The following is a 25,083-nucleotide window of genomic DNA, read 5'->3' on the forward strand; positions in this document are numbered from 1 at the left end:
CAGTCAAATTCTTCCTTTGCAAGGGTGTCTTAACAAGACCATGACTTGTTAAAATACAGAAAACTTGTGAAGAAACTTTCCACATAGGGCAGGCTGCACCGGAAAAATCCAAATGAATGCTTGCCAGTTAAAGCTGAGCAGCATCAAAGGGATAAGTAAAACCAGCATATCGTGGGGAAGGAATATGTGGTCATTAGGCTGAGAAACTTGAGTAACTTCATTAACATGGCTAACAATGTCATTATAGTGATGCATTATTTTGAAATCTGTAAATTGCCAAACCATACCAGTATAAAGTAGTTCTACCTTGAGATCATTATATGATTTTTAGGGCTGAAAAATTATTCTCAAAATACTTGATCAAGAACAGAGAGAGAGAGATGTAATGATTTTCATTGTTTTTCAAAGTGTTCACCTACAGAAAGAGACACCTTTCAGAGCACAAGTGAATGAATGCTGTTGCCCTTTCTTCTCTCTTCTAATTTAACACTTCCAACTTCACTTCTGCTCTGCCAGCTCAGATTGAAGTTTGGAATTCAACAAAGAGAAGCAAAAAGCAAGAAAGTAAAGAAAAATTGAAAGGTAGGGGAAGAGATAAACGGTGATGGAAAACGTAGGAATCAAAGGCACAAAACAAAGATATACCCCAATTTATATCAGGGTAACATGAGACCTATCAATAACTAACACTAAAGTCAGTGGTGTTTTCTAGAGCACATCAATATGGACAGAGTGGAAAGGTACCTTCTGCCCTTTCTCAGCATACTATTTCAACAAGATTTCTATCTGTTCAAAGCACTTGTAGTATTTCATAAACTACAATACAGTATTTTCATGCTTTAGCCAATGTTTATAAAGCTTGGTACCAGCCAGAAATTAGGTATGTCAGACATACAGATATCAGAAATTTCCTGAGCTGCATAACACTACAAGCAAAGAGAATGTGTTCTTAAACTTTTCCCTGTAGCTCTGCTACTGACCAGTGTCAGGGAATAAATAACTTTCTGACTCCCTGTGGCCATTCTTATCTATAATAGAGTGTTGCTTGTACTTTGAAAATGAAGATAAATATCATTGAGTTTTAAATTTTACAAGCAAATCTTCCTTAAAACATTAATTATGTGTGTGTATTTAATTATGCATGAAATACAAATCCTCAAATTGTGCTTTTACTGAGGATGAATTACTGAAGCATGGTATAAATCTTCAAGTAGAGCTTGCACAGGTCTTAAATGCTTCATTAGTTTTAATTGTGGCTTGTTTCAGGGATAGAATCTGATTGTAGGGTTGTAGGCTGGATCAAGGAGCACAAAAACTTAAGTGTTCGCTCCTCTTGAAAAGTGTAAATGCTAGATTAGACATCCTATAAAGGCCGTGCAGATAGGCAGTACAGTCTTCAGATATATAGCAACAATTAATTAATTCATTACAGTTTTGACCTGACTTAATGTTAATTGTTAATCTGAATAAACTGAAACAGAAACTTATTGACCAGCCTGTTCTACTTTTGGTTTTTTTCCCATTTTTATATCTCAGAGACACCGTTTCTGATTCGTTCACATTAAACCATGAAGTAACAACAAGGTTTATGGTTGGTTTGTTCCCAGTACCTATGAATCAAGTTGTCTCTAGGCAGTTTTAAATGTGACTAGCAGTATAGCAGCTAGTTAATTTACCTATGCAAAATGACACAGTCAGTTTGAGCATCCCCCTGTATATTTAAGCAATGTAAGTAATTTTCTGAACTAAAACCTCTTCCTGGGTCTCCATCACTGTGCTTATTTATTAATCATGGAAATTTAATTTAGTTACTACATTGTTTTAATCCTTATGGAAGAACTTTGTACTTTATAATTCATACTTACTTACTTGCAAGTGTAGTAAGCGAGAGCAAAGTCCACTAGAGTAAGTACACGCTGTGAAATAATGAAGATGCAATTTTGCTTCATCTGAGATAGTGTGTGTTGGAGCTGATTTATTCACTTGGACTTAAGAAACAGGCAAAGTACAACTGTAAGGAACAAGCTCATTCATTTGTGAGTGGTTTTCTTTGCCAGGCTTCACTTGAAAGAGGTAAGGTGCCTGTCTAGTGTTGTTTTCCATAGTTGCTTTCTTAATAATTTATAATTCCAACTTCTGAAATTCTAGAATTAAATGGATCTGTAAATCATTTCAATGTGTAATATAAGGGAAGAAAAAAGCCTTATTCACTCAAAAATGCTAAAGAAAAACAAAACAGCCTTTAAAATAACTCCAGATCCAAGTACAGATTTCCTGAAGTTTAGCGATGCTTGTGGATTATATTTTGATTTTAAGTAATTTATAATATAATAATTAATAATAGCAACAATAATGGAAGCTTTCAGGAAACAGGAAAACTTTCATCAAGTCCAACCAGTAATTTTCCGGTTTATTATGATCCCAATGTCAAATGATCAACTTTGCATAAAATAGCAAATTGTATGTTAATAGTAAATCAGAACTATTACTGAATGGTTTTAGGTAGAGTAGAAAACTCTTTTGCTGGTTTTCTTTATGGTGGGTATAAAAATTAATTCTCAAATCTGAACTTTATTACAGTGATTTATCTTGGACATTTTAAAAAACATGTGCTGAATATTTTTCCACTCTGGAAAACTGTTTGCTGAATCTGCTGCTATGTCATTAGATTTATAAGGAATGTGGCTTTGTTCCAGCATAAACCACTGTGGAGAAGGATATGGATCTCTCTAGACTCTGTGCTGACGCTGGCAGGAAATAATCTCTGACCGAATTGCTGCTTGCTAGATGTATTTTCTGCCTTTGTCAAAGACACTGTGGGGAGCTCAGTCGTTAAAAAAAAATTAAAAAAAATAAAAAGAGTTTGGCTAGAGTCTGCGTAAATGTGTCCTTTGAGAGTATAGGAAGCATTTATTATCCTGATTCAGTCTATGCTATCATTGATACAGAAATGCCTCTTCAGTCAACCTAGGATTTGCCTAAGTGAGGACCCCAGGATTTAGTCCAGTAATAATAGTATTATTCATTAATTAAAAACAGTAATAGTCGTAAGGCTTCTTGCCATGTTGGATGGAGGCTTACTAGATTTGTAACCCCCAAAGGAGGACAAAATGGGGCTCAAAACTGTTTTGATTCAACATATTGAACCCTTGTGGGTTTTGAAGAGGCTGAAGAAAAGTTCTTTTTGCTGTGTTTACTGAGCTTTTTTTTTTAAAAAAATCTGATTTAAACCTGTGACCTATTACTTAAAGCTGTAGATGGAAATTCAGAAAAGGCATAGTCCAGATGTGTTGAAGTGAGTTCTCCAGTACATGGAAATATTCCCAGCACTTGGAAAGCCTTGTCTTTCAGTATTGTTGAATTACAGACAGTTAGCAGAGATAGTGTTACTGTTTCTACCAGTCTGACTGTTGGTGCCTCTATTTTACTACAGTTTGGACTCAGGGAATAACTGAAATTCAATTCTGATAAATATAAGGTGTGCTTTTTCTTTTGTCATTACATCACTTTCTATGGCTTTTTGTCACATATAAAATTACATTATGTTTCATTGCCTGGCATGGTAAAAGGTGACAGAAGCATGAGACATTCTAAGTGTTGCAGCACAGTGCTCAGTGTCAGAGGAATGACTAGTCAGAAATAGGGAGTGAGACATCAGGGAAAGGAGAGGCCCTTGAAAAATGGGAGAAGCCAGGTTTGGCAGAGGCTCATTATATTGAAGCTAAGTATTTCAATACCTTTCTCCTTCAGAACTTTCATACTAAAGGTCATAAGTCTTTCCATTTTCAATTTCAGTCTGTGTCACAGTTCCGTATTGCTGCAGGAGGACTGAATCAGAAGATGCTGTTGACAAGTTCAGCGGGTTTTATTCTGTTCTTGCTGTCTCACTGCATTGTGTCAGTGAGCACCAAAGAGGCAGTGGTCTTGGCTAATGCCCACCTTCTCCCCCAAAGAGGCTATGAGAGGCTGGGTAACACCAATGAAAAAGGTACTCTTGAAGAGAGTGAGTGATTTGGATGCATGCTGTGTTTTACTTTATTGCTTTGCTGTAACATTTTCAGCCAATGTATTTGACAGTTAGCCCTGCAAAAATATTTTGCAATATGAACATGTCCTGCCCTAAAGTCCAGAATCTTTGAAACCCTTGCTCAGCTGCCATCTAATTCAAGAGAAATTAACAGTTTTTTTGTAAAAAAAAATGTTTTGTGGCATTTGAAGACTTATTCTTAGGACAGTCATATCTAGATTACATATGACACCTCAGTACCTAAAATCCCATTGGTACCTATAACTGAGGCATCCCTGAGCCTTTCTGGTTTGCAAGGTCCAGCTTGGTATGTTTTCCAATACATTTACCGGAGCAGATCCCACATAAAATGTACACATAAAGAATAGTGGGATTGATTAATTTTCCTCCTCTGACTGATGGCACTTGAGGGTTTATAAAATTTACTTTCCAAATGAATCCTGTAACAATTAGCCTAAATTATGTTCTCATTATCTGTCTATAGAAGTTCTTCTATTTTGCATGAATAATATTCACTGAGAAGGGCAAATACAAGTGTCAGTGTATATATTGCCAGCTTGGACATTACTGTATAAATCACTTAATCATTCTATAAAATCATGGGATCACATCTGGAGTCAAGCTGTGTCTGCCAGGTGAATGTTCTAACTGTGGTACAGAGTTGTGTACACAGTTTTGCTCTTTCAGGATATTTAATAATGTCATGCAGATAGTATTGAGATTTAAAGTATTCTAATATTGGCTGTGGATTCTATTAGCCAATGACAGGAATAAAAGTAAGACCTTCAAAAACCTATATACTCCTGTAAATCTGTCCAGAGTTTCTTAAAAATAACAGTAAACTTCTGAATACCAAATATAAAAGACTATATTTAACACAATGCTGATACTATGAATAATACTATTTAACATGTTTAGTCTATCTGGATATCTTAAAAAAGCCTATGATAAAATACTTAATACAATTTTAAATCAGAGAAGGTTGGGTTACTTTATAATTTCAGTAGAGATTGAGAAGAAAATGGCAATGACTCAAGTAGAAAAGTAAACCATAAAGTCAAGGGGAGAAAAGAAGTATTTGCTTATAAATGATCTTTTCAGTATTCTTATTAAGTACAAAATAGGAAAAAAACCCACCTTATTAAGTGCAAAAACAGGAATATGCTGATAAAATTTAATGCTGACATGAAGTAAACAAATGCCAATACAAAAGTCAGAATATTATACAGAAAAAAAATCGTGTGTTCTTAAGTAATATGTTTGGGATGAAAAATAAAGTACAAAGTTCTAGGTTTTATTGCAAGGTGAGGACTTTACTAGTTAGAATGATCCAAAGACTAACCTGTAGTTTAAAGGAAACTAAGCAATACAAATGCAATCCTAGAATATATCAACAGGTATGTTTTTAATAAGACTTGGGAAGGATCAGTGGCACTATATAAGGCCATCTGCAATACTGTGTGCAAATTTTACCCATGTTCTAGGAAATTAATTTGCAGTGAAGAGGTTCAGAAAAGCTACTAAGATAATTAAGGAACAAGAGATTTATCTTACACTAAATAATTAAAGAACTTCCGTATCCTACAGAATTTACCATAACAAAACAAGTGCTGACTAAAAATATAGCTGTCCTCATGGTACATTGGGGCTTATTACCCAGGAAGAAGCACTATTTAACTAAAGGACAACATGACACAAGAAAGGAAAAGATGGGCAGTAGATATTAATAAAATTAGACTGAGAATCAGATGAGTATTTCTAACAGAGTAGTGACAGTTATTGGTCTACAATGCTTTCCAGTTGGAAGAGAAGGAATTTAATGAATCTGTAGACTGGATGATCTAATTTCTTACAGGATCACTAATAGCTAAAACAGTCACTCATGGTCCCTTCCTCTTTCCAGAAAGTTGAGGGGCTTTTTTTGTTTGTTTTTACACTAACCAAACTATTCAGTGTACTTTTGATCTGTTGGTCACGAGACCATACAATGAGAGTGACTCTTTTCAGATTCTGTTCTTCTGTTCAGAAAAAGAAAACCAATGTGTTCAGTAAAAAGGATCAGTAGGGTCTCTCTGGTCAGTGATTTGGGCAGTGAAGAGCTTTTTTTTATGAGCTTTTGCTTTCAACTTTTATCTTTGGAAATATTTTTTCTTGTTTTTTGACCTTTTTTTTTTTTTTAAATTAGGACATCTAGCCATACTTTTCCTGAATTATCCCTTTTTCCCAGAAGAAAAAATTAAGTTCTAAATACAGTATCTAAATTCCTGTCAGTCATTGTCAGGAAAGAACATCAGATTTCTTAGGTCTGAAGAACTGTCATTTTACATCACAGGTGGTTGAATTTTCTGTAGGAATTGTCCTCATAGAGATATTAAAATTGTCAAGTTTTTATTAAATATAAATGACAAATATTCCATAGTACAATGACATAATGACAAGTCTTTCAACTCTATTGAGAAGTTATTTCAATTCATAAACATATTTTTGAGTAACAGAACATTGAATAACATCCTTCTCTACAAAAGGAATTATCTATATATGAATTCATACATACATAACTGTATATTTAAATAAATTATATTCTGGCTCTTGGAAGCCTCACAATCAATTGTAAAAAACAGAGCATTGTGCCTTAGTCTGGGAGATGCTTGATACTATACTATAGCAAGAAATTACCTTATAAGCAAGTTAAATTTAAAAACCACAGTGTGTATATATATATATATTTCAGCCCAATATAAAGGGCCATCCCAAGCCTTATATGCTATTTTTATCAACCTCTGAGTCTACCAGATAAGCAATAAAGTGGAAAAGCACTTTCACCGATTTTTCTGATATTGGCAGCACAGCACTGTAGTTCTACCTGCAAATCAGTGGTAAGATTTAGCCTGGAGTTTGAGTGACAAGAACTGTTCCTAAAAAAGTCTAGATGTTTTTAAGTTTTGTATTAGCAAGAAATGTTCTTTAATATCTCCCTTTGATCAATGATCACATGACATACTTATCAGAATTTAATGCAAGGATGTTGCAGATGCCTGAAGTATAAATTGGTTAAAGAGAAATTAGATTTATTTGTTGAGGATAAGGCTAGCTCTAGTAATAAAACACAATGCTCCAAGACATGGCACCGAGAACTGCAAAGTTGCTGACTACTTAAACTGGAAGAACACAGGAGGAAAAGGAATGGTCTGTACATAACTTTCACCTTTTCAACCATACTTCTGTCATAAAGGCATAATCACACTCTGTTGGATGGTAGAGTAACAAAACCTTTTTTGAATTTCTGAACATTTCCTGCATGTTCTGCCCTGAAATCTTCCTTCCTCCTTTAAGTAGGCACCCATTACCTGGGGTAAGTCAGTCAGCTTCCAGTCACAAGGCAATCATTCACTTATTCTAAAGGACAGAGTTCATTATCTAAAATTAAGATTTGAACAGAAAGTTACTTTAAAACTTCTTTTTTTCCTACTCAGACTATCCAAGGGATTGTTTTGAGATTTTTCAGCGCTCCAAAGGAAATTGCAGAGATGGTCTTTACATCATCCAACCCAAGGCGGAGCCAATTGTTGTCTCTTGTAACATGCAGGATGGTGGCTGGACAGTAATCCAGCACATTACAGCCAATACTACTGTTGACTTTGATAGGACCTGGCAGGATTACAAATATGGATTTGGCTCTGTTCATGACAGCCACTGGTTAGGAAATGAATATATGCATCAGTTAACTAGCAACTCCGTGCAATATATACTTGGAGTTAAACTTGTAAACCTAAATGCTGAAATCAAATGGGGACAGTACGAACCATTCCTTATTGAAGATGAAGAGTCTCAATACCGAATCAGGGTTGGTCTATACAAAGGCAACGCCACTGATGCTCTGACCCTGGACACAGAAGCTTATCTCCATGACAACCAGAAGTTCACCACCAAGGACAGAGACAATGACAATTACTTTCAGAATTGTGCTAAACTGGAACACAATGGTGTTCCTGGGGGAGGCTGGTGGTATGATGCGTGTGCTGGAGCAAATTTAAATCGTAGGAACATGATATACTGGCAAAAGGACTGCAACAAGCAACGTGTGTGCAAGTTTGCATGGATGATGATCAAACCTATTGATCACAGGCTGCCATACCCAACCAAGTCCTGTCCATGCCAGAAAGTTGAACTGTAGGTAGGTTATGCATACTTTGAAAGGAACATGGATTCTTTGTCCAGTGACTGAAGTGAACTCACACTGACTGGATAATCATACTAAGTAATCATGATTGAAAATTTAATTTGGGCCTCTGCAAGGGCTTTATCGTAGCATATTGTCCAGCTACCAACTACACAAGTGAGAAGTCACTGTCAGAAACTGAGGTGTCTATCAGAAAATTAATTTTACAGTATTTTAGCCATAAGAGGAGTCAGGATATGATGTCTTGTCTGTCTTATATGAGATATACATGCATATACGTGGATTTCAGAAGGTCTTGCTCTACTATAAATGTTCACGGTTGATCTCCTATAATTGCATATCTTCATATATCATGCAGGAAGAAAATTTCCAGTGAAGTACCTACATTTATAAAATGCATATTGGAGAGTGTTGTGTACCATAGGGCAGCATCAGGCCTTTCCTTTTTACCTTTAGTGAAAAATATTTTAATACATAAAATTGGAATTAACCTCATTGCCCATGGATTCTTTTCCCTTTCATTGACTCTTCTTTTTATCTCTACTTTTTAATGATCCTATACACAATGAAGTATTCAGTATAGTTTTCTTTTCTTCTTTCTTTCTAGAGTGCCCAGAGCTAATGGGCTCATCAGCTTTCCCATTTAAAGCTACTAATCCAAACCTTACAAGTCCTCTGAATTTTTCCCCAAGGAACTCAGTGAACACATTTTTTAAAAGATCAAATCAATTTTGCAATTGTTTACTTATTGCTTCATGTCTTTTCTGAATATTACTCTACTTTGTTTACCATGTTTTGACTGTTGCTTCTCCCTGTTCCATGATATGTTCTCTTTTTTTAATGCCACTGTGAGAAAAGAAGAGCACGTTGGCTTTATTTCACATTTGCTGCCTTCAATTGTTTTGGCATTCAACGCTGACACTATTTAAACAGTGCCTTTTTTCTGATTATAAAATAAAAGGAGAAGCTTTAAATTTCATGACAAATTCATCTGTTTTAAAATAATAAAAGGATTTCTGTTTTGATAACCTTGAAGACCTTGTTTTCTTTACAGCTGTGAGTTACTTCACACATTTCTGTATCATTGGAACAGCTGAATGACAACTGAAGAGTTTTTATTGTTGCATTATACAAAATGTCATAATAATAATTAGAATATAGTGTATGTTTTCTTAGATATTTCAGTTACAGAAACTCAACGAACAGATACTGGCAAAATCCTGCTTTTTAATCTAAAAATAGAATCTCATAATTTCCATGAAAATTACTTCACAGAAAATAAATTGTATTAATTTTCAGAAGAGCAAACCTGCCAGGATTACTTAAGAAGAGAAATTAATTGGGGAGTGGAAAAGCCAGGAAAATAATTTTTATTTTTTACAATGCAGTGCAGCATTTTCAGAAAGAGATACAGATATGTTATGTGGGTGAGGCCAATATACCATACATATCTATCTAGCACCATCTGCTTTTTTTTCTCCCTGAAATTGTATTCAAAGACTGAAGTGTGGTAGGGGAAGAAATGGATAGTAGCTAAATTGGATTTGTCATTGAGTCAATTTAATGTGGTTTCTGCTGTAATTCTCAGGACGCCTCCAAAGTTGTAATGAGGATACAAGAAAATCACCTGAGTGCTGCCAGTCTCCCATAGCTTTTATTCAAATTCTTGGCCATATGGCCAGATTCTCACACACCTTCCAAAAATGTGTTTTGAATAATCTTGACATGGAAGCCAGCAGGCTCCATCTGATCCTCAAAGGCAAGTAACCTGCTCTGCAGCCCACTCTTGGACTGTTTTGGAGGAAAAGACTGTGCAAATAAGGTGTATGAATAACTGAGGCACCAGCAAGCCCAAACCCAACGGCCCAGTTTTGGAGGCATTCTCTAGTATTAACTAGAACCCTGCAAATCTATGCTGATACTGAATTCCAGGATGGGAATTAGATTAAAATGTAATAATAGCTCATAACAACTGTCACAGCACTAGCAAAACCAGCCGGCTGCAACAAGGCTTTTATCAGCAAATTCCAGGTTAACTTCAATAAGTAGTTCCCGCACCTTGCCCTAGCACAGCCACCAATCTCCCACAAGGTTTCAACAGTTCATCTACTGTCCGTGCTCTTTCTTCATCCTCTTCAGCCCAGTTCACCCTGCTTCTTGCCTCTGCTGCATCCAGAGCCTTCCTTCTCTGGGCTCCTCTCCCAGCCAGCCTCTCCTCATCCGAGCCCCCTTCTTCTCCCAGGGCCTCTCCTTGTCTCTCCTACATCTGGGGCACGCTCTCTCCTCCTCCTGCTTCTTCCAAGTCTCTCTTCATCCAGTGTTCCTCTTCCATACCCCTTAGAGTTATTTAACGACTTAGAGCTCCACATTATCCACATCAGCCAACCCACTGCCCCTGAAGCCAGCCCACAGCTGTGTATTATCAATGTTAATTAACCTGCCTTCATTCCTCTACAAACAACAAGTCTTCAAGCAAAAACAAGATGGAAAAATTAATCCAGTTCAAAGAAAGACATTTAAAGGAAGTCAGGGACTGAGGTAGGTTCCACACTTCTAACCAAGTATGGATAGAAATGGCTACTGGAGCAGGATTTGGGATGAAGTAGTAGATGAAAATAAGTAAGAATATTCCAGCACACCCACCAGCACTTCTTTCTAGAGCTCTTAAAGAGAAGGATGTGGAGCCTTGAATAGTGCACTAAATTCTTCCTTAGCAAAGGACTGCCTTGACAGAACAGATTTTTTTTTCTGCATCGCTGAACCTCAGTCGTCAGATACTCAGAACTGAGAGCAGCTGGTCATCAACACTGAATCAGAAAATCACAGTCTGAAACACGGGGTTTTCTATTCTGTCTTGTGTTTTCTTTTCCCTCTCACATTTCTCCTATCCTCTCTCTCTCTCTCTTAGCCTTTCCTGATTATACTGCCTCCTGCACAGACTTGAAGAAAGGAGATGGGTCCTTTCGTGGTCTAACCTCAGCCGGCAACTAAGTACCTCACAGCTGCTTGCTCGCTCCCCTGCCCCCCCTCCCCTTGGTGGGATGGGGAGGAGAATCGGAAAAAGGGGAAAACGTGTGGGTTGAGATACACGTGGTTTAATGATTGTAATAAACTAGTAGTAGCAATAATAATAATAACAACAACAATAATTATAATGAAGATAAGAGGGTGAGAGAGGAATAAAATTCAAGGGGGAAAAACAAACAAAAGAAAGCAAGAGATGTGCCATACAACTGCTCGCCACTCGCTGATCGATGCCCAGCCAGTCCCTGAGCAGCAATTGGTGGCTCCCAGCCAACTCCTCCCAGTTTATATACTGAGCATGATGTCAAATGTCAACTGTCCTGGCTCTACTCCCTCTTGGCTTCCTGTGCACCTGTTCACTGGCAGGGCATGGGAGACTGAAAAGTCCTTGATTTAGGGTAAGCACTACTTTGCAACAACTAAATCATCAATGTGTTATTAACATTGTTCTTATAAAAAACCCAAAACACAGCACTACCAGCTACTAGGAATAAAATTAACCCCATCCCAGACGAAGCCAGGACAACAGGTTTCTTCACCTCTTCACTGCTTTGCATTTCTCCCGGTATTGTTTTCTGAGCTGCAGGAAAGGTAAGCGTATTCTCACATACAGTATCACATTAATCAACTCAGAATTTAGCAGAAGGAAAAATTCTTCCTAAAAAAGTATCAACTGACAAAATAAGAGAGCCTGATGACCTCTTTCTAGCAAAAATGCTCATTTATTATTTGTCTTTCAAAACCATTCAGCTTTCATATGAGAAAGTGCATGCTTTTGTTTCTGATTTCCATATGTGTAACCTAAACAATAAATTCCTAGACTTCCACATAACCTTTTTTTTTTACATGTTAACCATAGAGTTAAAAGTATGACAAATGTTTTTAGGACCAAGCATTGAATATTGTGCATCAATAAATAACATTACCTGCCTGGGCTCATTTTTTCTTCTATTATCAAAACAGTCCTTTAGTCACTCTCATGTTTTCTGCACTTCAGAAGGCATCAGGACCCAGGCAGAGTGGTGGGGTGCAGAGCTGGATCCAGTCACATTTTGCAGCTTGTATTCTCCACCATACCCTCTCTCCACTCTTCCTTTACCACTACCTGATGAATTGCACATCTAAGGAGGCCTTATGTATGACATACAGTAAAAGCAACTGTCTGACCTCCACTATGTCTAGATGGCTGCTTCATGTAAGTAGTAAAAGATATTCCAGTTTATATCTTGGCATTGTAATCCAGGAATTCAGAAAAAATCCCCAAATTTCACAGGTCTATTGAAACAGGAGCCACCAGCAACCAGGGTTTGGAGAAGTATTTGTTGAGAAGAAAATTTTTGAAAGATTTAAAATGTCAAATTATTTGAGGAAGACTGACTTGTTTGATACATCAGCAGATACATGGAGAAACTAATGGCATTTAGTAGCTAATAGCACATGTATTGAGTAAAAGGCAGCAGTTCTACTGAGTGCAATGAAAACTATTATCTGTGAGCTATTAATAAGGATCATAGGCTAACAGAGCCCAGAAGTGCTATTAAACCTGAAGAAATACAGTTATCAAGATGGAAAAACAACTGCAACACCATCACTTTCCAAAACCACTATTAGTCATCGATTATCTCTATAGTTGTACAACACAATGCTATCATTTTTTTTTTTTAACTAGATATAGATATGGGGTAACTGTGAATAAAATCATAAACAAGTTTATTTGAATGATCAGAATTTAAGGTTTTATGATACCCAGCTGTCAACTGTATGTGGAGGAAAACTTCTCAGTGGGCACAAAAGGCAGAAATGGAGATTTAGGATGACCACATAAGAAAAAAATGGCCTCTTTCTTGTTTGTTAGAAGGAAAGCCAAGTATTTAAGTGAAAAGACAGAGCATCCATTTTTGGAGTTCATGTTCAGAAGGTTGTTTAAAAATGGAGAACCACTGACTACCCAGCAGCTGCATAAGCATTTCAGGAACTGATGGAGCCCTTGGAGTCCCCAGGGTAAACGCTGTGGGCGAGCCTTTCATAGCGAAGTTCTGACCTGTGATGGTCTGTAGCTCATAAAAGTAATGAATGTGGGTTGTTGGTTTGATTGTTGTTTTTTTAAAAAAAGAAAAACCCTTCTGTAATATCAAAAAGGAGTAAGCAGCATGGATATTTTTGAGCAGTCCTTTCCAACAGAGGGGCACCTAGATGTACAGGTCACAGTAAATGGTAACTCCATCTTGATTGTTATGTACAACTGAGGAAACAGATAATTGTTTCTCACTATGCCCCAGTCATTCCTTCATATTATTTCTATCTCTATAGAAGGGAAAGAAAATGTATCCATTTGTTTGTTTATTTTCCTAGAGCAAGGAATCCAGATAAGACAGAGGTACATATGTCCCATAAGAATTTTAGAGTAACTTTAAAAAAGAAGCACCTAAAAATTCTCCATCAGTATGAATATTTTGGGAATCCCAAACTATGAAGGGGTGATTTCAAACTGTGTTTCCTACCACAACTAAATAAGCATCTTAAAAAATTCTTTGCAAAATCCAGAATCTGAAAAAAGTCCATAGATACTCGATTCAGTTGCAATCTGGGTATCCAGTTTCATAACAACTGCATTCTATGAGAAAATGGCATCTTCCACATTGATATGGGATTCTTTAATTGTTGTATTGACTTCTCATTTAAATTGTACATACTTACCACATCCCAGTGACATTTTTATTCCTTCAGATATGTGACTATCCTTAGCTACGTTTGCATTAAGATTTATCAGTTAAATTAGTTTGACATGTTCAGGTCAACTATCAAACAGGATGTCAATGTCACAGATTTCTGAGAAAAGCCTTATGGAGGAGATAAAATGATCAGAATAATTAAATTAGAGATGGGGAATTTTCATGAGGCTCAGCTCTAAAACTGGAATAATATATAAAGGATCATAAAGAAGGATAATTAAGGAATTTGCCTTGAAGTGCATCACTGTCTCTGGATCTAGACTCCTCAACTCTATATATCCCAGTTCAAGTCTCATTATGGGTGCAACAGAGATAAGGAACAAAAATCCACATATAAAAATAACTTTCAGCAGTTAATAGCAGTTACTAATTGGCATGCATAGTTGAGTAGGATAAGCATGATTAGCAATCAAATTATATAATTAATTGCAAAGTATGCTCTATCATATTTTACAGATTCTTACAGTATTTTCTCTGTAACCCTCTGATTTCATCCTTCCTCAGTGCAAGAGGATTTTTTCTATAAAGGCATTTATGTTCTGTCTTGACTTTCTGTCCTTTGCAAAGCTCTTGACTCTGTGCTAAGTAGTCACAGAAAGTGCACAACTGTAACTAGGTATTCTATACCCATTTAAAAATTCTGGGAACTCTTCCAAGTATTTATCTACAAACATGAATGATATTTACAGCAAATGAATGTTACTTGATAACTTATGGGGATATGGCAGATATAGGGAGGCCAGTATACTTGAAAAGGGAGAGACAAAAATGATACCCCTAGTTTGTGGGAAAATTCAGTATTCAAAGATATTAAAGGTGCAGGGTCTCTGAAAAGTTTAGTTAAGGATATATATTTACGCACCTATATTGGATATACTAAATCCAAAACACAGAACTGTACCAGCTATTAGGAAGAAAATTAACTCTATCCCAGCCCCAAACCAATACATACATACGTATCTCTATATATGTAAATGTATGTAATTATGTATAAATAAAGTGTAATTTTACAAAAAAAGATCTTTTCACCAGTCCATGACCATGACAATAATTGATTATAGGATCAGTAAAAAGTTCATTGAAAGGACAGAAATACAGACAACAAGATTGTTCTACATTGTAAAAGTCCCACAACACTTTTTAAAGGTACAAAATATAATTATGTACTAACAGATACTCTGATAAAAATCATTTTTTTCTTTTTGTGATTTTGATTTTTTTTAAGAATAAACATTCCACATAACAATAAAATAACATACACCTCTCTATTTAATTCTAGGTATTTACAATGTACCCATGTTTGGCCATGTAATGTCTCACATGGTGAAGCACTAGCAGCATAATTTGAGCACATATTTCACAATTACATTGAACCAACATTGCTGAATCCATCACCATGTATTCTAATACATTTACTGAGCACAGAGTCCATAAACATTTACAGAATACTCTTGTTCAACAGAAGCCAAAACCAACAAAAAAGTCCCATTTAATTTCAGTAGAAGCCAATGCTTTACTTGAGTAACAACACTGCAGCTAGCAGGAACTATTACTACCTCATAAATTTTGCCTTTAACTACAGCTTGTGCCACAGAGGGACACATTCATTCACTATAAATCAAACACAGTTTATTGAATTTCTGATCCAATGTTATATAAAATAAACCCACCATAATAACCAACTTTTACATAGTTACTGTACACAGGAAAAGCTCTGGGTAGTGACAGAGGAAAGCTGATGAAAGGCTCTTTATAAAGACCCATACTTTCCTTTAATAGGCAATCATATGCTAACGCACAAAAAATAATAGGCACAATATGGTGTGTTGCAAAACTGATCATGAGTTTAGAGAATATTTTTACATTACTACACTGCTAATCTTTCACTGACACAATTTTCCCTTCTGGAGATTTGGGATAAAAAATATTAACTACTTGTACTGTGGTTTTTGACATGGAGGAATTATTTACCTGTAGGGAAACATTTTGATGGTATGATAATTGAATAAATTAGAAGAACAACCTCACTGAGAGCAATGGTACCTTCAGGATGACTAACACAATCCTTATAACGTGCAACTGGGTCATGTCACCCCTGCAATGTCCCACTAAAGCACATAGTAGATATAATACGAAGATTGGCCCAAACTAATATTCCAGAGCATCTCACCCTGAATTTTGATAGAAAGGCTAGAACTGAATCTGAACTTTGTGTACATAGAGATCTTTCTCATTTATTCATAAACATTTGTTTATTTTAGACCTTCATTCCTTATGACCACTTTCGCCATTAACTTTGTTTTCTCATGGCCTTTTCTGAGGCTTCATGTTTGTTCCCACCACAAACAGCCAGGTCACCAGCTGCATTCCAGTGTCCTTCTGCTGAAGGCAGCCCCTCACTCACGCACTCATTTGGCCAGTGCTGCAGGACTCCTGCTAAGCCAACACAGACATCAGACAGGCACATGCAGTTCAACTCTGCCACAGAAGTGTCCTCAGCAGAAACCCAAAGCCCCAGCAAACCTCACCTGGTGGCCAGAGTCTCAGCTCAGTGTAACTGGGCCAGTGCAGCTTAGTCCCAGAAGCCACAGCTGTCAAAGGGGTTGACTCCAGCCCACAGTACTGCAGCAGATATGGTTCTGCTGGACCAAAAGACAGTGACTGGAGATAACATGTTTCTGAACACCTAATGTCGACTAGTTTGTAAAGCTATTTAAAGGTAAAAATGGTATGAAAGTGTAAAGTGTCCTTCATAATTTTATAGAAATATTCAAAAATTACTTATAAAAATATTTTTTTTCAGAGGTGCCATTTCTGTCACTGTTTATAATAATTTCATAATATATAGGTAAATGCATAGGGCATGAATACGTATTTTTTCTCTTGTTTTGTATCATTCCATCAGTCATGGAAACTTTTGGGGCAAGGGAAAGCACAAAAAAGATTAAAAATATACTTCACTGGTGTTGTAAAGTATATAGTCCATGTCCATTATGCTTTACAGTGAGTTCTGATTTGTACCACTGTCACTATTGCATAAAATTTTGAAATTTCCTTCAGAGGCATTGGGAAATGGAAAAATTTGGAGGTACCTGCTAACCATGAAAGTGACTTGCATGATAGAACTGAGACTGGGACTGGCATTTTCCTATATAAAATACATTATCTGTTTCCTTCACTGTAAGCCTTTCCCATGTCTCCATGAAAGTCATCTTTAAAGTGGAATTTTTATCACTATTACATTTTCTTATAACATGTGTGTTCATCCCTAACCATTTAGTATTGGGGATGACAGCATTTCCCCCTTTCAACGGTTCTTGTTTCATTCCAACAGCAGGTGGAAAAGCCTCAAAACAGAAGTAGCATGAGCTCCATTGCTTGGCACGCTGAAAACTAAATAGACAATACACTAGAAAGGAACTATAGGAAGAAACAGTTCTGCACTACCAGGAGATAGATTGGATGACCTGACCTGATAACTGGATGACCTGACCTGACAACTGGATGACCATCTCACTCTAATTTCCAGTACTTTGTAATTTTAGTCTACATATTCTCAAGATGAAAGAAAAGACAGAAGACCCCAAACATAATAACTTTAATGCAGATCTACTGCATAATCAAAAATTCCCTGTGTTCCTCACAGAAACCACTGACTTCTTTATCCCAAGCACACTACCTTCATGCAAAATTTTACTTTTCTGCAGAATATTTTAACCCCTAGACATATAAAGCAACAGCTTTGAAAAGACAGAATTACAGTCAATTTACTAGGTTACATAAATATCTGTTTTCCCCCTTTTCCCTTATACAAGAGTAATTATGGCAGTTTGGTATTGCCCTGCCAGTATAGTTTCTCTTCCACTTTTTTCTTTTTCCACTGGCAGAAAAGCAGCATCTTAAAAGTTTTCCTGAAAGTTTTGTTACAGAGAGCATAACAAATGGGGTTAACAGTGCTGTTCACATAGCATAGCCAATATCCAAGGTGCCACAGTGTCAAGGGAATGCAGTCAGAGCAGAATGTGGAGATCAAAACCATGATATTGTAGGGAGTCCATGTGATGATAAAAGCCAAAAGAATGGCACTTAAAGTTTGTGCTGCTTTGCGTTCCTTTATAAGAACCATCCGTTTCCTTTTGGTGATTTGGTTATTTACATTTGGATCCATGCTTTTGATGGAAGGATCCTTTGACAGAGCAGCAGAACAAGGAGTTATTTTTACTTTACGGCAACCATTGTTGGCTTGCTGGGTGCCATCAGCCTTAACCACCAACCGGAATTTATAGGCCACACATTTTTTATTTTTTTGTATGTGGCCTTTGGCAGGTGACAAAAAGTATTTCTGGTTCTCAAAATCATTTTCTTCAGGTTGGTCTTTTACAACATCTGTACTTTCATGAAACTCTTCTGTCTTACCTTTAGATGGACTTTTGTAAGTTACTTGGAAAACTGAATCAGTGGCAAGTTTATCCTCCTCTTCTGAAGATGCATAGCTGCTGCAGGTGGTTAACTGGTCAGCCTTAGCCCAGTCGTTACAAGTACTTGCTGCCTGAGAGGCTTTCACCGTAGCTGATGTACTTCGACTAGATGAAGACCAGGAAGCCTGGCACCTCTCTCTTTTGACTAAGTTTTGTTGCTTGCAACTGAAGCAAGACTTCAGGAGAGCTTTCTGGGGCTTTATCATCTCAAACTCTGCCACAGATTCTGAACCTTGCAGTTCAGCAAGGTCCTTGGTACGTTTCTCTGTCTCTTTATAGATTCGGCAATACAGAATGGTCATCATGGACACTGGAATGTAAAAAGCAGCAATTGCAGTACCAAAGGTGATAATGGGCTCATATAAAAACTGGATCTGGCACTCATCAGGTGGTACTGTTCGTTCACCCACAAAATACTGCCAGCACAAGATTACAGGGGCCCACAACACGAAGGAAATTAGCCAAGCCAGACCAATCATGATGCCAGCTCTTTTGGGTGTGCGTTTTGCCCTGTAAGTTAAAGGCCTTGTGATGGAAAAATATCTGTCAAAACTGATGACTAGGAGGTTCATCACTGAGGCGTTGCTAGCTACATAGTCCAGCGCTAGCCACAGGTCACAGGCAAGGCTTCCAAGAGACCAATGGCCTATGAGTATATAGGACGTATAAAGGTTCATAGAAAATATTCCAATGATGAGATCTGCACAGGCAAGGCTCAGCAAGTAATAATTGTTGACAGTTTTGAGCTGACTGTTAACCTTGAAGGATATCATTACAAGAATATTTCCCACTATGGTTATCAAGCTTACAATTGCAGTCACAGTGGCAATAGTAATGACTTCCCAGAGGCTATGCCCTTCTAACTGCTTATGGTTGATGGATGAACTGTTTACAAAAGTAGAATTGCTGAATAAATTTACTTCCATTCTTGTTCTTGGTGTATAGTCATCAGGATCTTAGCACTGTTGCATATTGCTTTCTGTACTCAAAAATATTCTTTTGGAGACAACTGTAAAGATCAAGGGGAAAAGAAAGAAAATGAAAGTAGCTCATTAAATAGCACAGACTTCCATTAGAGTTACCAAGAAACACTTGTAAAACTATCAAATTATTTGTGCTCTCTTTTTCCATTTTGATTAATGTTTCCACCATTGAACATAACTAAAACACACAAATGTACTATTTAGGACAAGGTATTCTGGCTTCTTATGACCTTTCTAAATGTAATCAAAACAGGTATTGTTTCTTAAGACAGTCATGCCAGCTCATGTATTTTGAATACCTGAGGAGACACTTCACATATTCTTAAAGACAGATATTCAAAGTTTTGCAGTGCAATAAGACAGCGAGTCACTGTGTTGTTTCCTACAGTACTATGTAGAAGACATGTCAGGATTTCAGAAATTATCTTTGGAGAATTTGGAGAAGTCATCAACAACAGAAAGAAAGTAAGAGGAAACTGAGGATGCATAGGGAGTTAGGAACCAAGCTGGTATGCTGGCAGCAGGAAACAATTAGGTGTTAGAAGTGCTTGAGGCAATAGAAGGGGAGTCTGAGTTAAGGAAGCAGGCAAGGCCAAGAAGATGCTTTTGAAAAAATAAGTTAGGCAGGAAAGACTTTTCCCTATTAGGAGTCTCAGGACAATGAAGACTGAGTGAGGCATGGAAGTGCGGTTTGGGTAGTTTAGGTGAGTGAATGGGAGGGCTGAGGATTGAAAAGAGTAAACTGAAGAAGCAGCAGCAATGGATGACCACAGTGACAATGCAACAAACAATTTAATACTCGCATAAGCAGTGAAAGGTGGAAATGTCACTGCTGTCACTCTATTAATTCATGCATGCCTCTGATGTCCATCTTTTCCTACATTCTTCACTGCTGTTTTCTTGTCCCAATGAATGCATGCCTGAATTAGGCAATTTGGTTCTTTCACAGATATCCACTGTTGGTTTTTTTTTAGTTATTCCATCACATCAGATGATGCTAATCAGTTGTTTGATGCTTAATCTTGCTAGACTGTGTAATTTTGGATAGTGGTTAGTTTTTAAAGTCAGAAATGAAAGACAAATTATTAACAGTTTGTTTACTGGGCATCTAGCCAGTATAAAACCGGTAAGACAATCCCCTTTTTTTTCAAAGCAGACACAGGTTCGGCTAAAATTATCACATAAATCACCTATTAAAATCCAACTCTTAAGGCTTTAGGATTTTCTCTGCATCAAATCTCTATTATACGGTCCTCCCTATCCATCCATGCCACTTCTCTGTGTTTTCGTCTTCCATCCTAACTCTCAGAACATTATTTTCTTTGGGCTTGGCAAGTGTCTTTTATTAACCGCAAGCTTTCACAGCTTATCCTTTTCCCACATGCCAACATCTATCTTTTGTGTGAAGTAGTTGGGTCCTGTCTTTCAGCTGAATACATCAATATTTTATAGCCACTAGTTGAATTTTCAGAAAAGCATCTTATTTGCTTTCATTGTTCCCTCCCCTTTTGTCCCAGGTCTCCTAAACATCCACAGAAGTATATCATCTTTCTTCTTCAAGCCCTCCCTAATGATTACCTCTTGTGATGAAATTCAATAATGGTACATCTCCTGGCGTACTGAGACCACTGCCTATCATACTACCTAAAATGGTTCTCCTCCATCTGTGTGTGTCTGTCATCTTCTGTCTTATATTTAGATGTTTGTGCATCTGTATTCTGCTTATACACAGCATACACTGAGCCTAACAACAGGATTCTAGTTCAGCTATAGGCCTTGCAGCCTAGTAATAATCGTAATATATGCATACTGACCATCTGTATGCTTGGCGCCCTACAGCCTCCAGAGCCAGTCTAGCAGCCAAGAATAGCTAAAGTGCTGCCACAGCGTTCTAATGAGCCCCATGCAAGGAAAGACATTTCATCCTGCATTCTGCAAAGACTTCTGCCAAGTCAGAGCTGTCCTGATGGCTGGGCGTGCTGCCTTTACAAATCTTTACACAACCTTGAAGAGCAAGAATTCTTTTAATGTGAAACAAAGGTGTGGAGCAGCTGCAAGGCCATGATAGCTAGCTGAGCCATAAGAGATGATTTTGTGTGTCTCTGCTACCTCACGTGGCTTATGCTTTTTTTTTTTTCCTGCAGACAGTCAGCACAGTTGTTCTGCATGCCAACAGCTCCATGTGATTAAATTTTTAAGCATGGCAGTGTGGTAATGGGTTTAGTGTGGCAATGTCAGGGGGCAGTGAGGGCTGGCTGCTCTGCAAAGGAAGGTGAGTCATGGGTGGATCATGATACTAAGGCAGGTGGGAGCAGAGACCCCACCAAGAAGCAGGATGTGGAGCAGCACATTTGGTTCATGATCAGGGCCAGAGACAGTGGTCAGGGTCATGCAGAGTCCAGCAATTGCACAGCATGTCCATAGTGATGAGGCAGGTCTGAGACCAAGCCAGAGAGTCCAGTCAGAAGGTCCAAGTCAGGATCTTGTTATAGTTGAAATTGAAATAGCTAGAGTCCGAAATAAGTTCACTAAGTATTTATTAAGGCAGGAAAGCAAAAACAGCGCTGGGCGGACGGGGAGTCGCAGCTCCATCCAGGCTCGCAAATTCAGACAAGTAACGCAGCCCTTTTATTCTCAACTTCAAGGCCGGTTTAAACAGTTATGCTCTCAGTCCCGTAGCAAGAAGCCGTACATTACAAACTAAACTATTTTTACACTAAAGTCTAGACGAAGACAAAGTTGTCATAGTAACATGAGATTATGGTTTAACATTGGCCTTGAGGAGGTACATCTCCAACCTCATGGTTAACAGTTAACTCTTTTCTCACCAGACAAAACATTCTCAACTCTGTTACAGCAAGATCATTCCTTTTGTTAAAAACCCCTTTGATCAGCAAATTACCCTTAGTTAATTATTACAATCTGAGTCAGGATTGAGGTGGTAGGAGACCAGGTGTAGACGTAGCCACTGCCCAGCTGGGATGTAGCACAGGTGAGGGCCAGCAGTACAGTCTCAGCTTAAAAGCAGTTGCAAGGGAAAGGAGAGGGAGGCCCTTGCTTCTAGCATTCTTCACAACAGGCCTGATCAGCAGAGCAGCTGATGTTGGGCTCAGCCAGGTAAACTAACAGCCAACAGTGCTCCTAGAAGGGCCTTGTGCTCTGGGCCTTGACAGCTAATGTACCTGAAACAGTGCCAAGGTTCACAGCCTTTTTGCAAGTTGCAAGATTTCAGCAAAGGCTAGAGATGGTCTTAAAAAGGCACCAGCTATGAATGTTGGGCACATGGATAAACCTCTACTAACTTCCACATTTGCCTGACACCTGGGGCTGAGCAGCTGCTTAGGATGGTTATAGGAGATTGTCTGGACTTTCTGCCTTTTTTTGCCAGAAGATGACACTTTTTCTCAGAAGAAAGGACTAGAGGTTGCCCAGACACTGTGGCTTGTAATGCTTTGTCTTTTGGTCACTTACCTTCCCTAACATTACGGTTTAGGAGGAAAGACTGCTGAAGCTACCCCATGTGGTCTGCAGACTTCAGAGCAAGAGCAGAAGGAGAAACTGTTGTCCTGACAGAATTGTTCTTGGTTTGAACTAACAGGCATGAGGAATGCTGGTAATAAGGTATAGAAACTATTATTAGTTTCTAAATAAAAAGCACTTTCATTCTCATCGTGCAAAGCCTTCCCTCCCTCATGGACTAATTTACTGTGATGCCTATAAAAACTGTGATGGTAGCTAAGCTGCTAGTGTGCAAAGATCTCTTCTTGGCATGTTGACCATTGTCATCATCTCTTCGTACTCTATCATCTTTTGTCTCACAGGTCTGTGTTAACACTTTGCAGTGTTACGTTTTGTTCTCTATTTGTGTAGCATTCAGAGCAATAGTGCCTGCGAGTGGGACTTCCATGTGCTATGGTAACATAGTTTATGTTAATTGTCTATCATAAGAGATGATAATAATAGGAAGATCAAAATTGAATTACAAAGTCAGAATGCACATGTACAGTATCATGACTTTGCTATCTGTCTCATAATTATTGATGCATGAACTTCACGCCTGTGAGCTGTAATGATATTTGCTATTTGTTGCCACATATTAGTGATATTTTTTCAATCTATCAGTAAGTATTAATTAATGTGACTTGTTAAATTTGTACATATAGTCAGCTTACAGTTATCTGCAGGCAGATTGTTCATGTCACAGATTAATTGCACCACAGATGCAGGCACAGCTTGGGTTCACCAGATTTTATTAGCTCTCGCTCAGCACTGAGTCTGCCAGACCTGTGCTGGCTGCACAAGGAATCGTTTAGATGCCTTTGCAATGTGCTTGCCAGTGCTGCTCCCTGCCACTTGATTTATTTGCTTGTGTTGCACTGGAGTCATGCTAAGCTAATTTACTGATTCGCTGCACGCTATGCCCCAGAGCTAAGCAGCCTTCACCACAGGTAGTAGCGCAGAGACACTACGGCCCATGATTTCACAGGACAGGAGTTTTGGTCATGTTTTGCTTTAAGGACTACTAGGTTTAAAAACCAGACTGATATTTTAACGCATGTTGTCAAATGACAGCCTGCATGCTCCAGAGAAATTGAGCAAGCTGCTCTGAGGAAACTGGTGAACTTCCCTGAGGACAGCATGGATGCCCACCTAGTTCATGCAGAGCAGGACAAACCAGCCTAGCTGTATGGCACAGGGCTGTTCCCGTGGCTTTCAGTCCTCAGAGCAGGGTGCTCCTCAAGAGGCTGCAGAGTCACTTCATGCACTTTACATGGTGCAACACCCTATCAGCCGGGGCTGGGTTGCTTTTTCCCTCATTTGCTACAGAAAGCTAACTTTGGGTCCTGCACTTGGGCCACAACAGCCCCACGCAGCGCTACAGGCTTGGGGAAGAGCAGCTGGAAAGTGCCTGGGGAGAAAGGACCTGGGGGTGCTGGTCGGCTGAACATGAGCCAGCAGTGTGCCCAGGTAACCCAGGCCAACAGCATCCTAACTTGTAGCCAAAACTGTGGCCAGCAGGACCAGGGCAGTGATCGTCCCCCTGTACTGGGCACTGGTGAGGCCGCACCTCGAATCCTGCGTTCAGTTTTGGGCCTCTCACTTCAGGAGGGACATTGAGGGGCTGGAACGTGTCCAGAGATGGAAAATGGAGCTGGTGAAGGGTCTGGAGCGCAAGTCTTATGAGGAGCGTCTGAGGGAACTGGGGTTGTTTAGTCCAGAGAAAAGGAGTCTCCGGGGAAACCTTATTGTTCCCTAGAACTACCTGACAGGAGGCTGTAGCAAGGGGGGTGTCAGTGTCTGCTCCCAGGTAATGAGTGCTAGGACAAGAGAAAACGGTCTCAAGTTGCTGCAGGGGAGGTTTAGATTGGATATTAGGAAAAATTTCTTCACTGAAAGGGTTTGTCAAGCATTGCAACAGGCTGACCAGCAAGGTGGCTGTGTCACCATCCCTGGAGGTGTTTAAAGACTCATAGATGTGGTGCTTAGGGACATGGTTTAGTGGTGGACTCAGCAGTGCTGAGCTAACAGTTGGACTCTATCTCACAGGTCTTTTCCAACCCAACTGATTCTGCGATCTATATGGCTGCAGCTAAGAGCGCTGTTTTCTAACCATTAAACGCATTTCGGTTTGCTTTGAGTACATGTGGAAAGCTGTTTG

The 25,083-nt window shown here is 38.5% G+C and overlaps 2 protein-coding genes across 2 annotated transcripts; one reads left to right on the forward strand and one right to left on the reverse strand.

The window, feature by feature from the left end:
* Positions 1 to 3,803: 3,803 nt before the first annotated feature.
* LOC121091893 (fibrinogen-like protein 1-like protein) lies at positions 3,804 to 8,418 on the forward strand. The gene is made up of 2 exons (XM_040602149.1): positions 3,804 to 3,988; positions 7,501 to 8,418. The coding sequence occupies exons 1-2, from the start codon at positions 3,841 to 3,843 to the stop codon at positions 8,199 to 8,201; spliced, it is 849 nt and encodes a 282-aa protein (XP_040458083.1). The 5' UTR covers positions 3,804 to 3,840; the 3' UTR covers positions 8,202 to 8,418.
* A 9,127-nt stretch (positions 8,419 to 17,545) lies between these two features.
* On the reverse strand, positions 17,546 to 19,452 carry CHRM5 (cholinergic receptor muscarinic 5). Its single transcript, XM_040601822.1, has one exon. It carries the CDS (start codon positions 19,365 to 19,367, stop codon positions 17,784 to 17,786), a length of 1,584 nt encoding a protein of 527 aa, XP_040457756.1. The 5' UTR covers positions 19,368 to 19,452; the 3' UTR covers positions 17,546 to 17,783.
* Positions 19,453 to 25,083: the final 5,631 nt, after the last annotated feature.

The sequence above is a fragment of the Falco naumanni genome, chromosome 7 (genome assembly GCF_017639655.2).
Source record: "Falco naumanni isolate bFalNau1 chromosome 7, bFalNau1.pat, whole genome shotgun sequence".
NCBI classification, from domain to species: Eukaryota; Metazoa; Chordata; class Aves; order Falconiformes; family Falconidae; genus Falco; species Falco naumanni.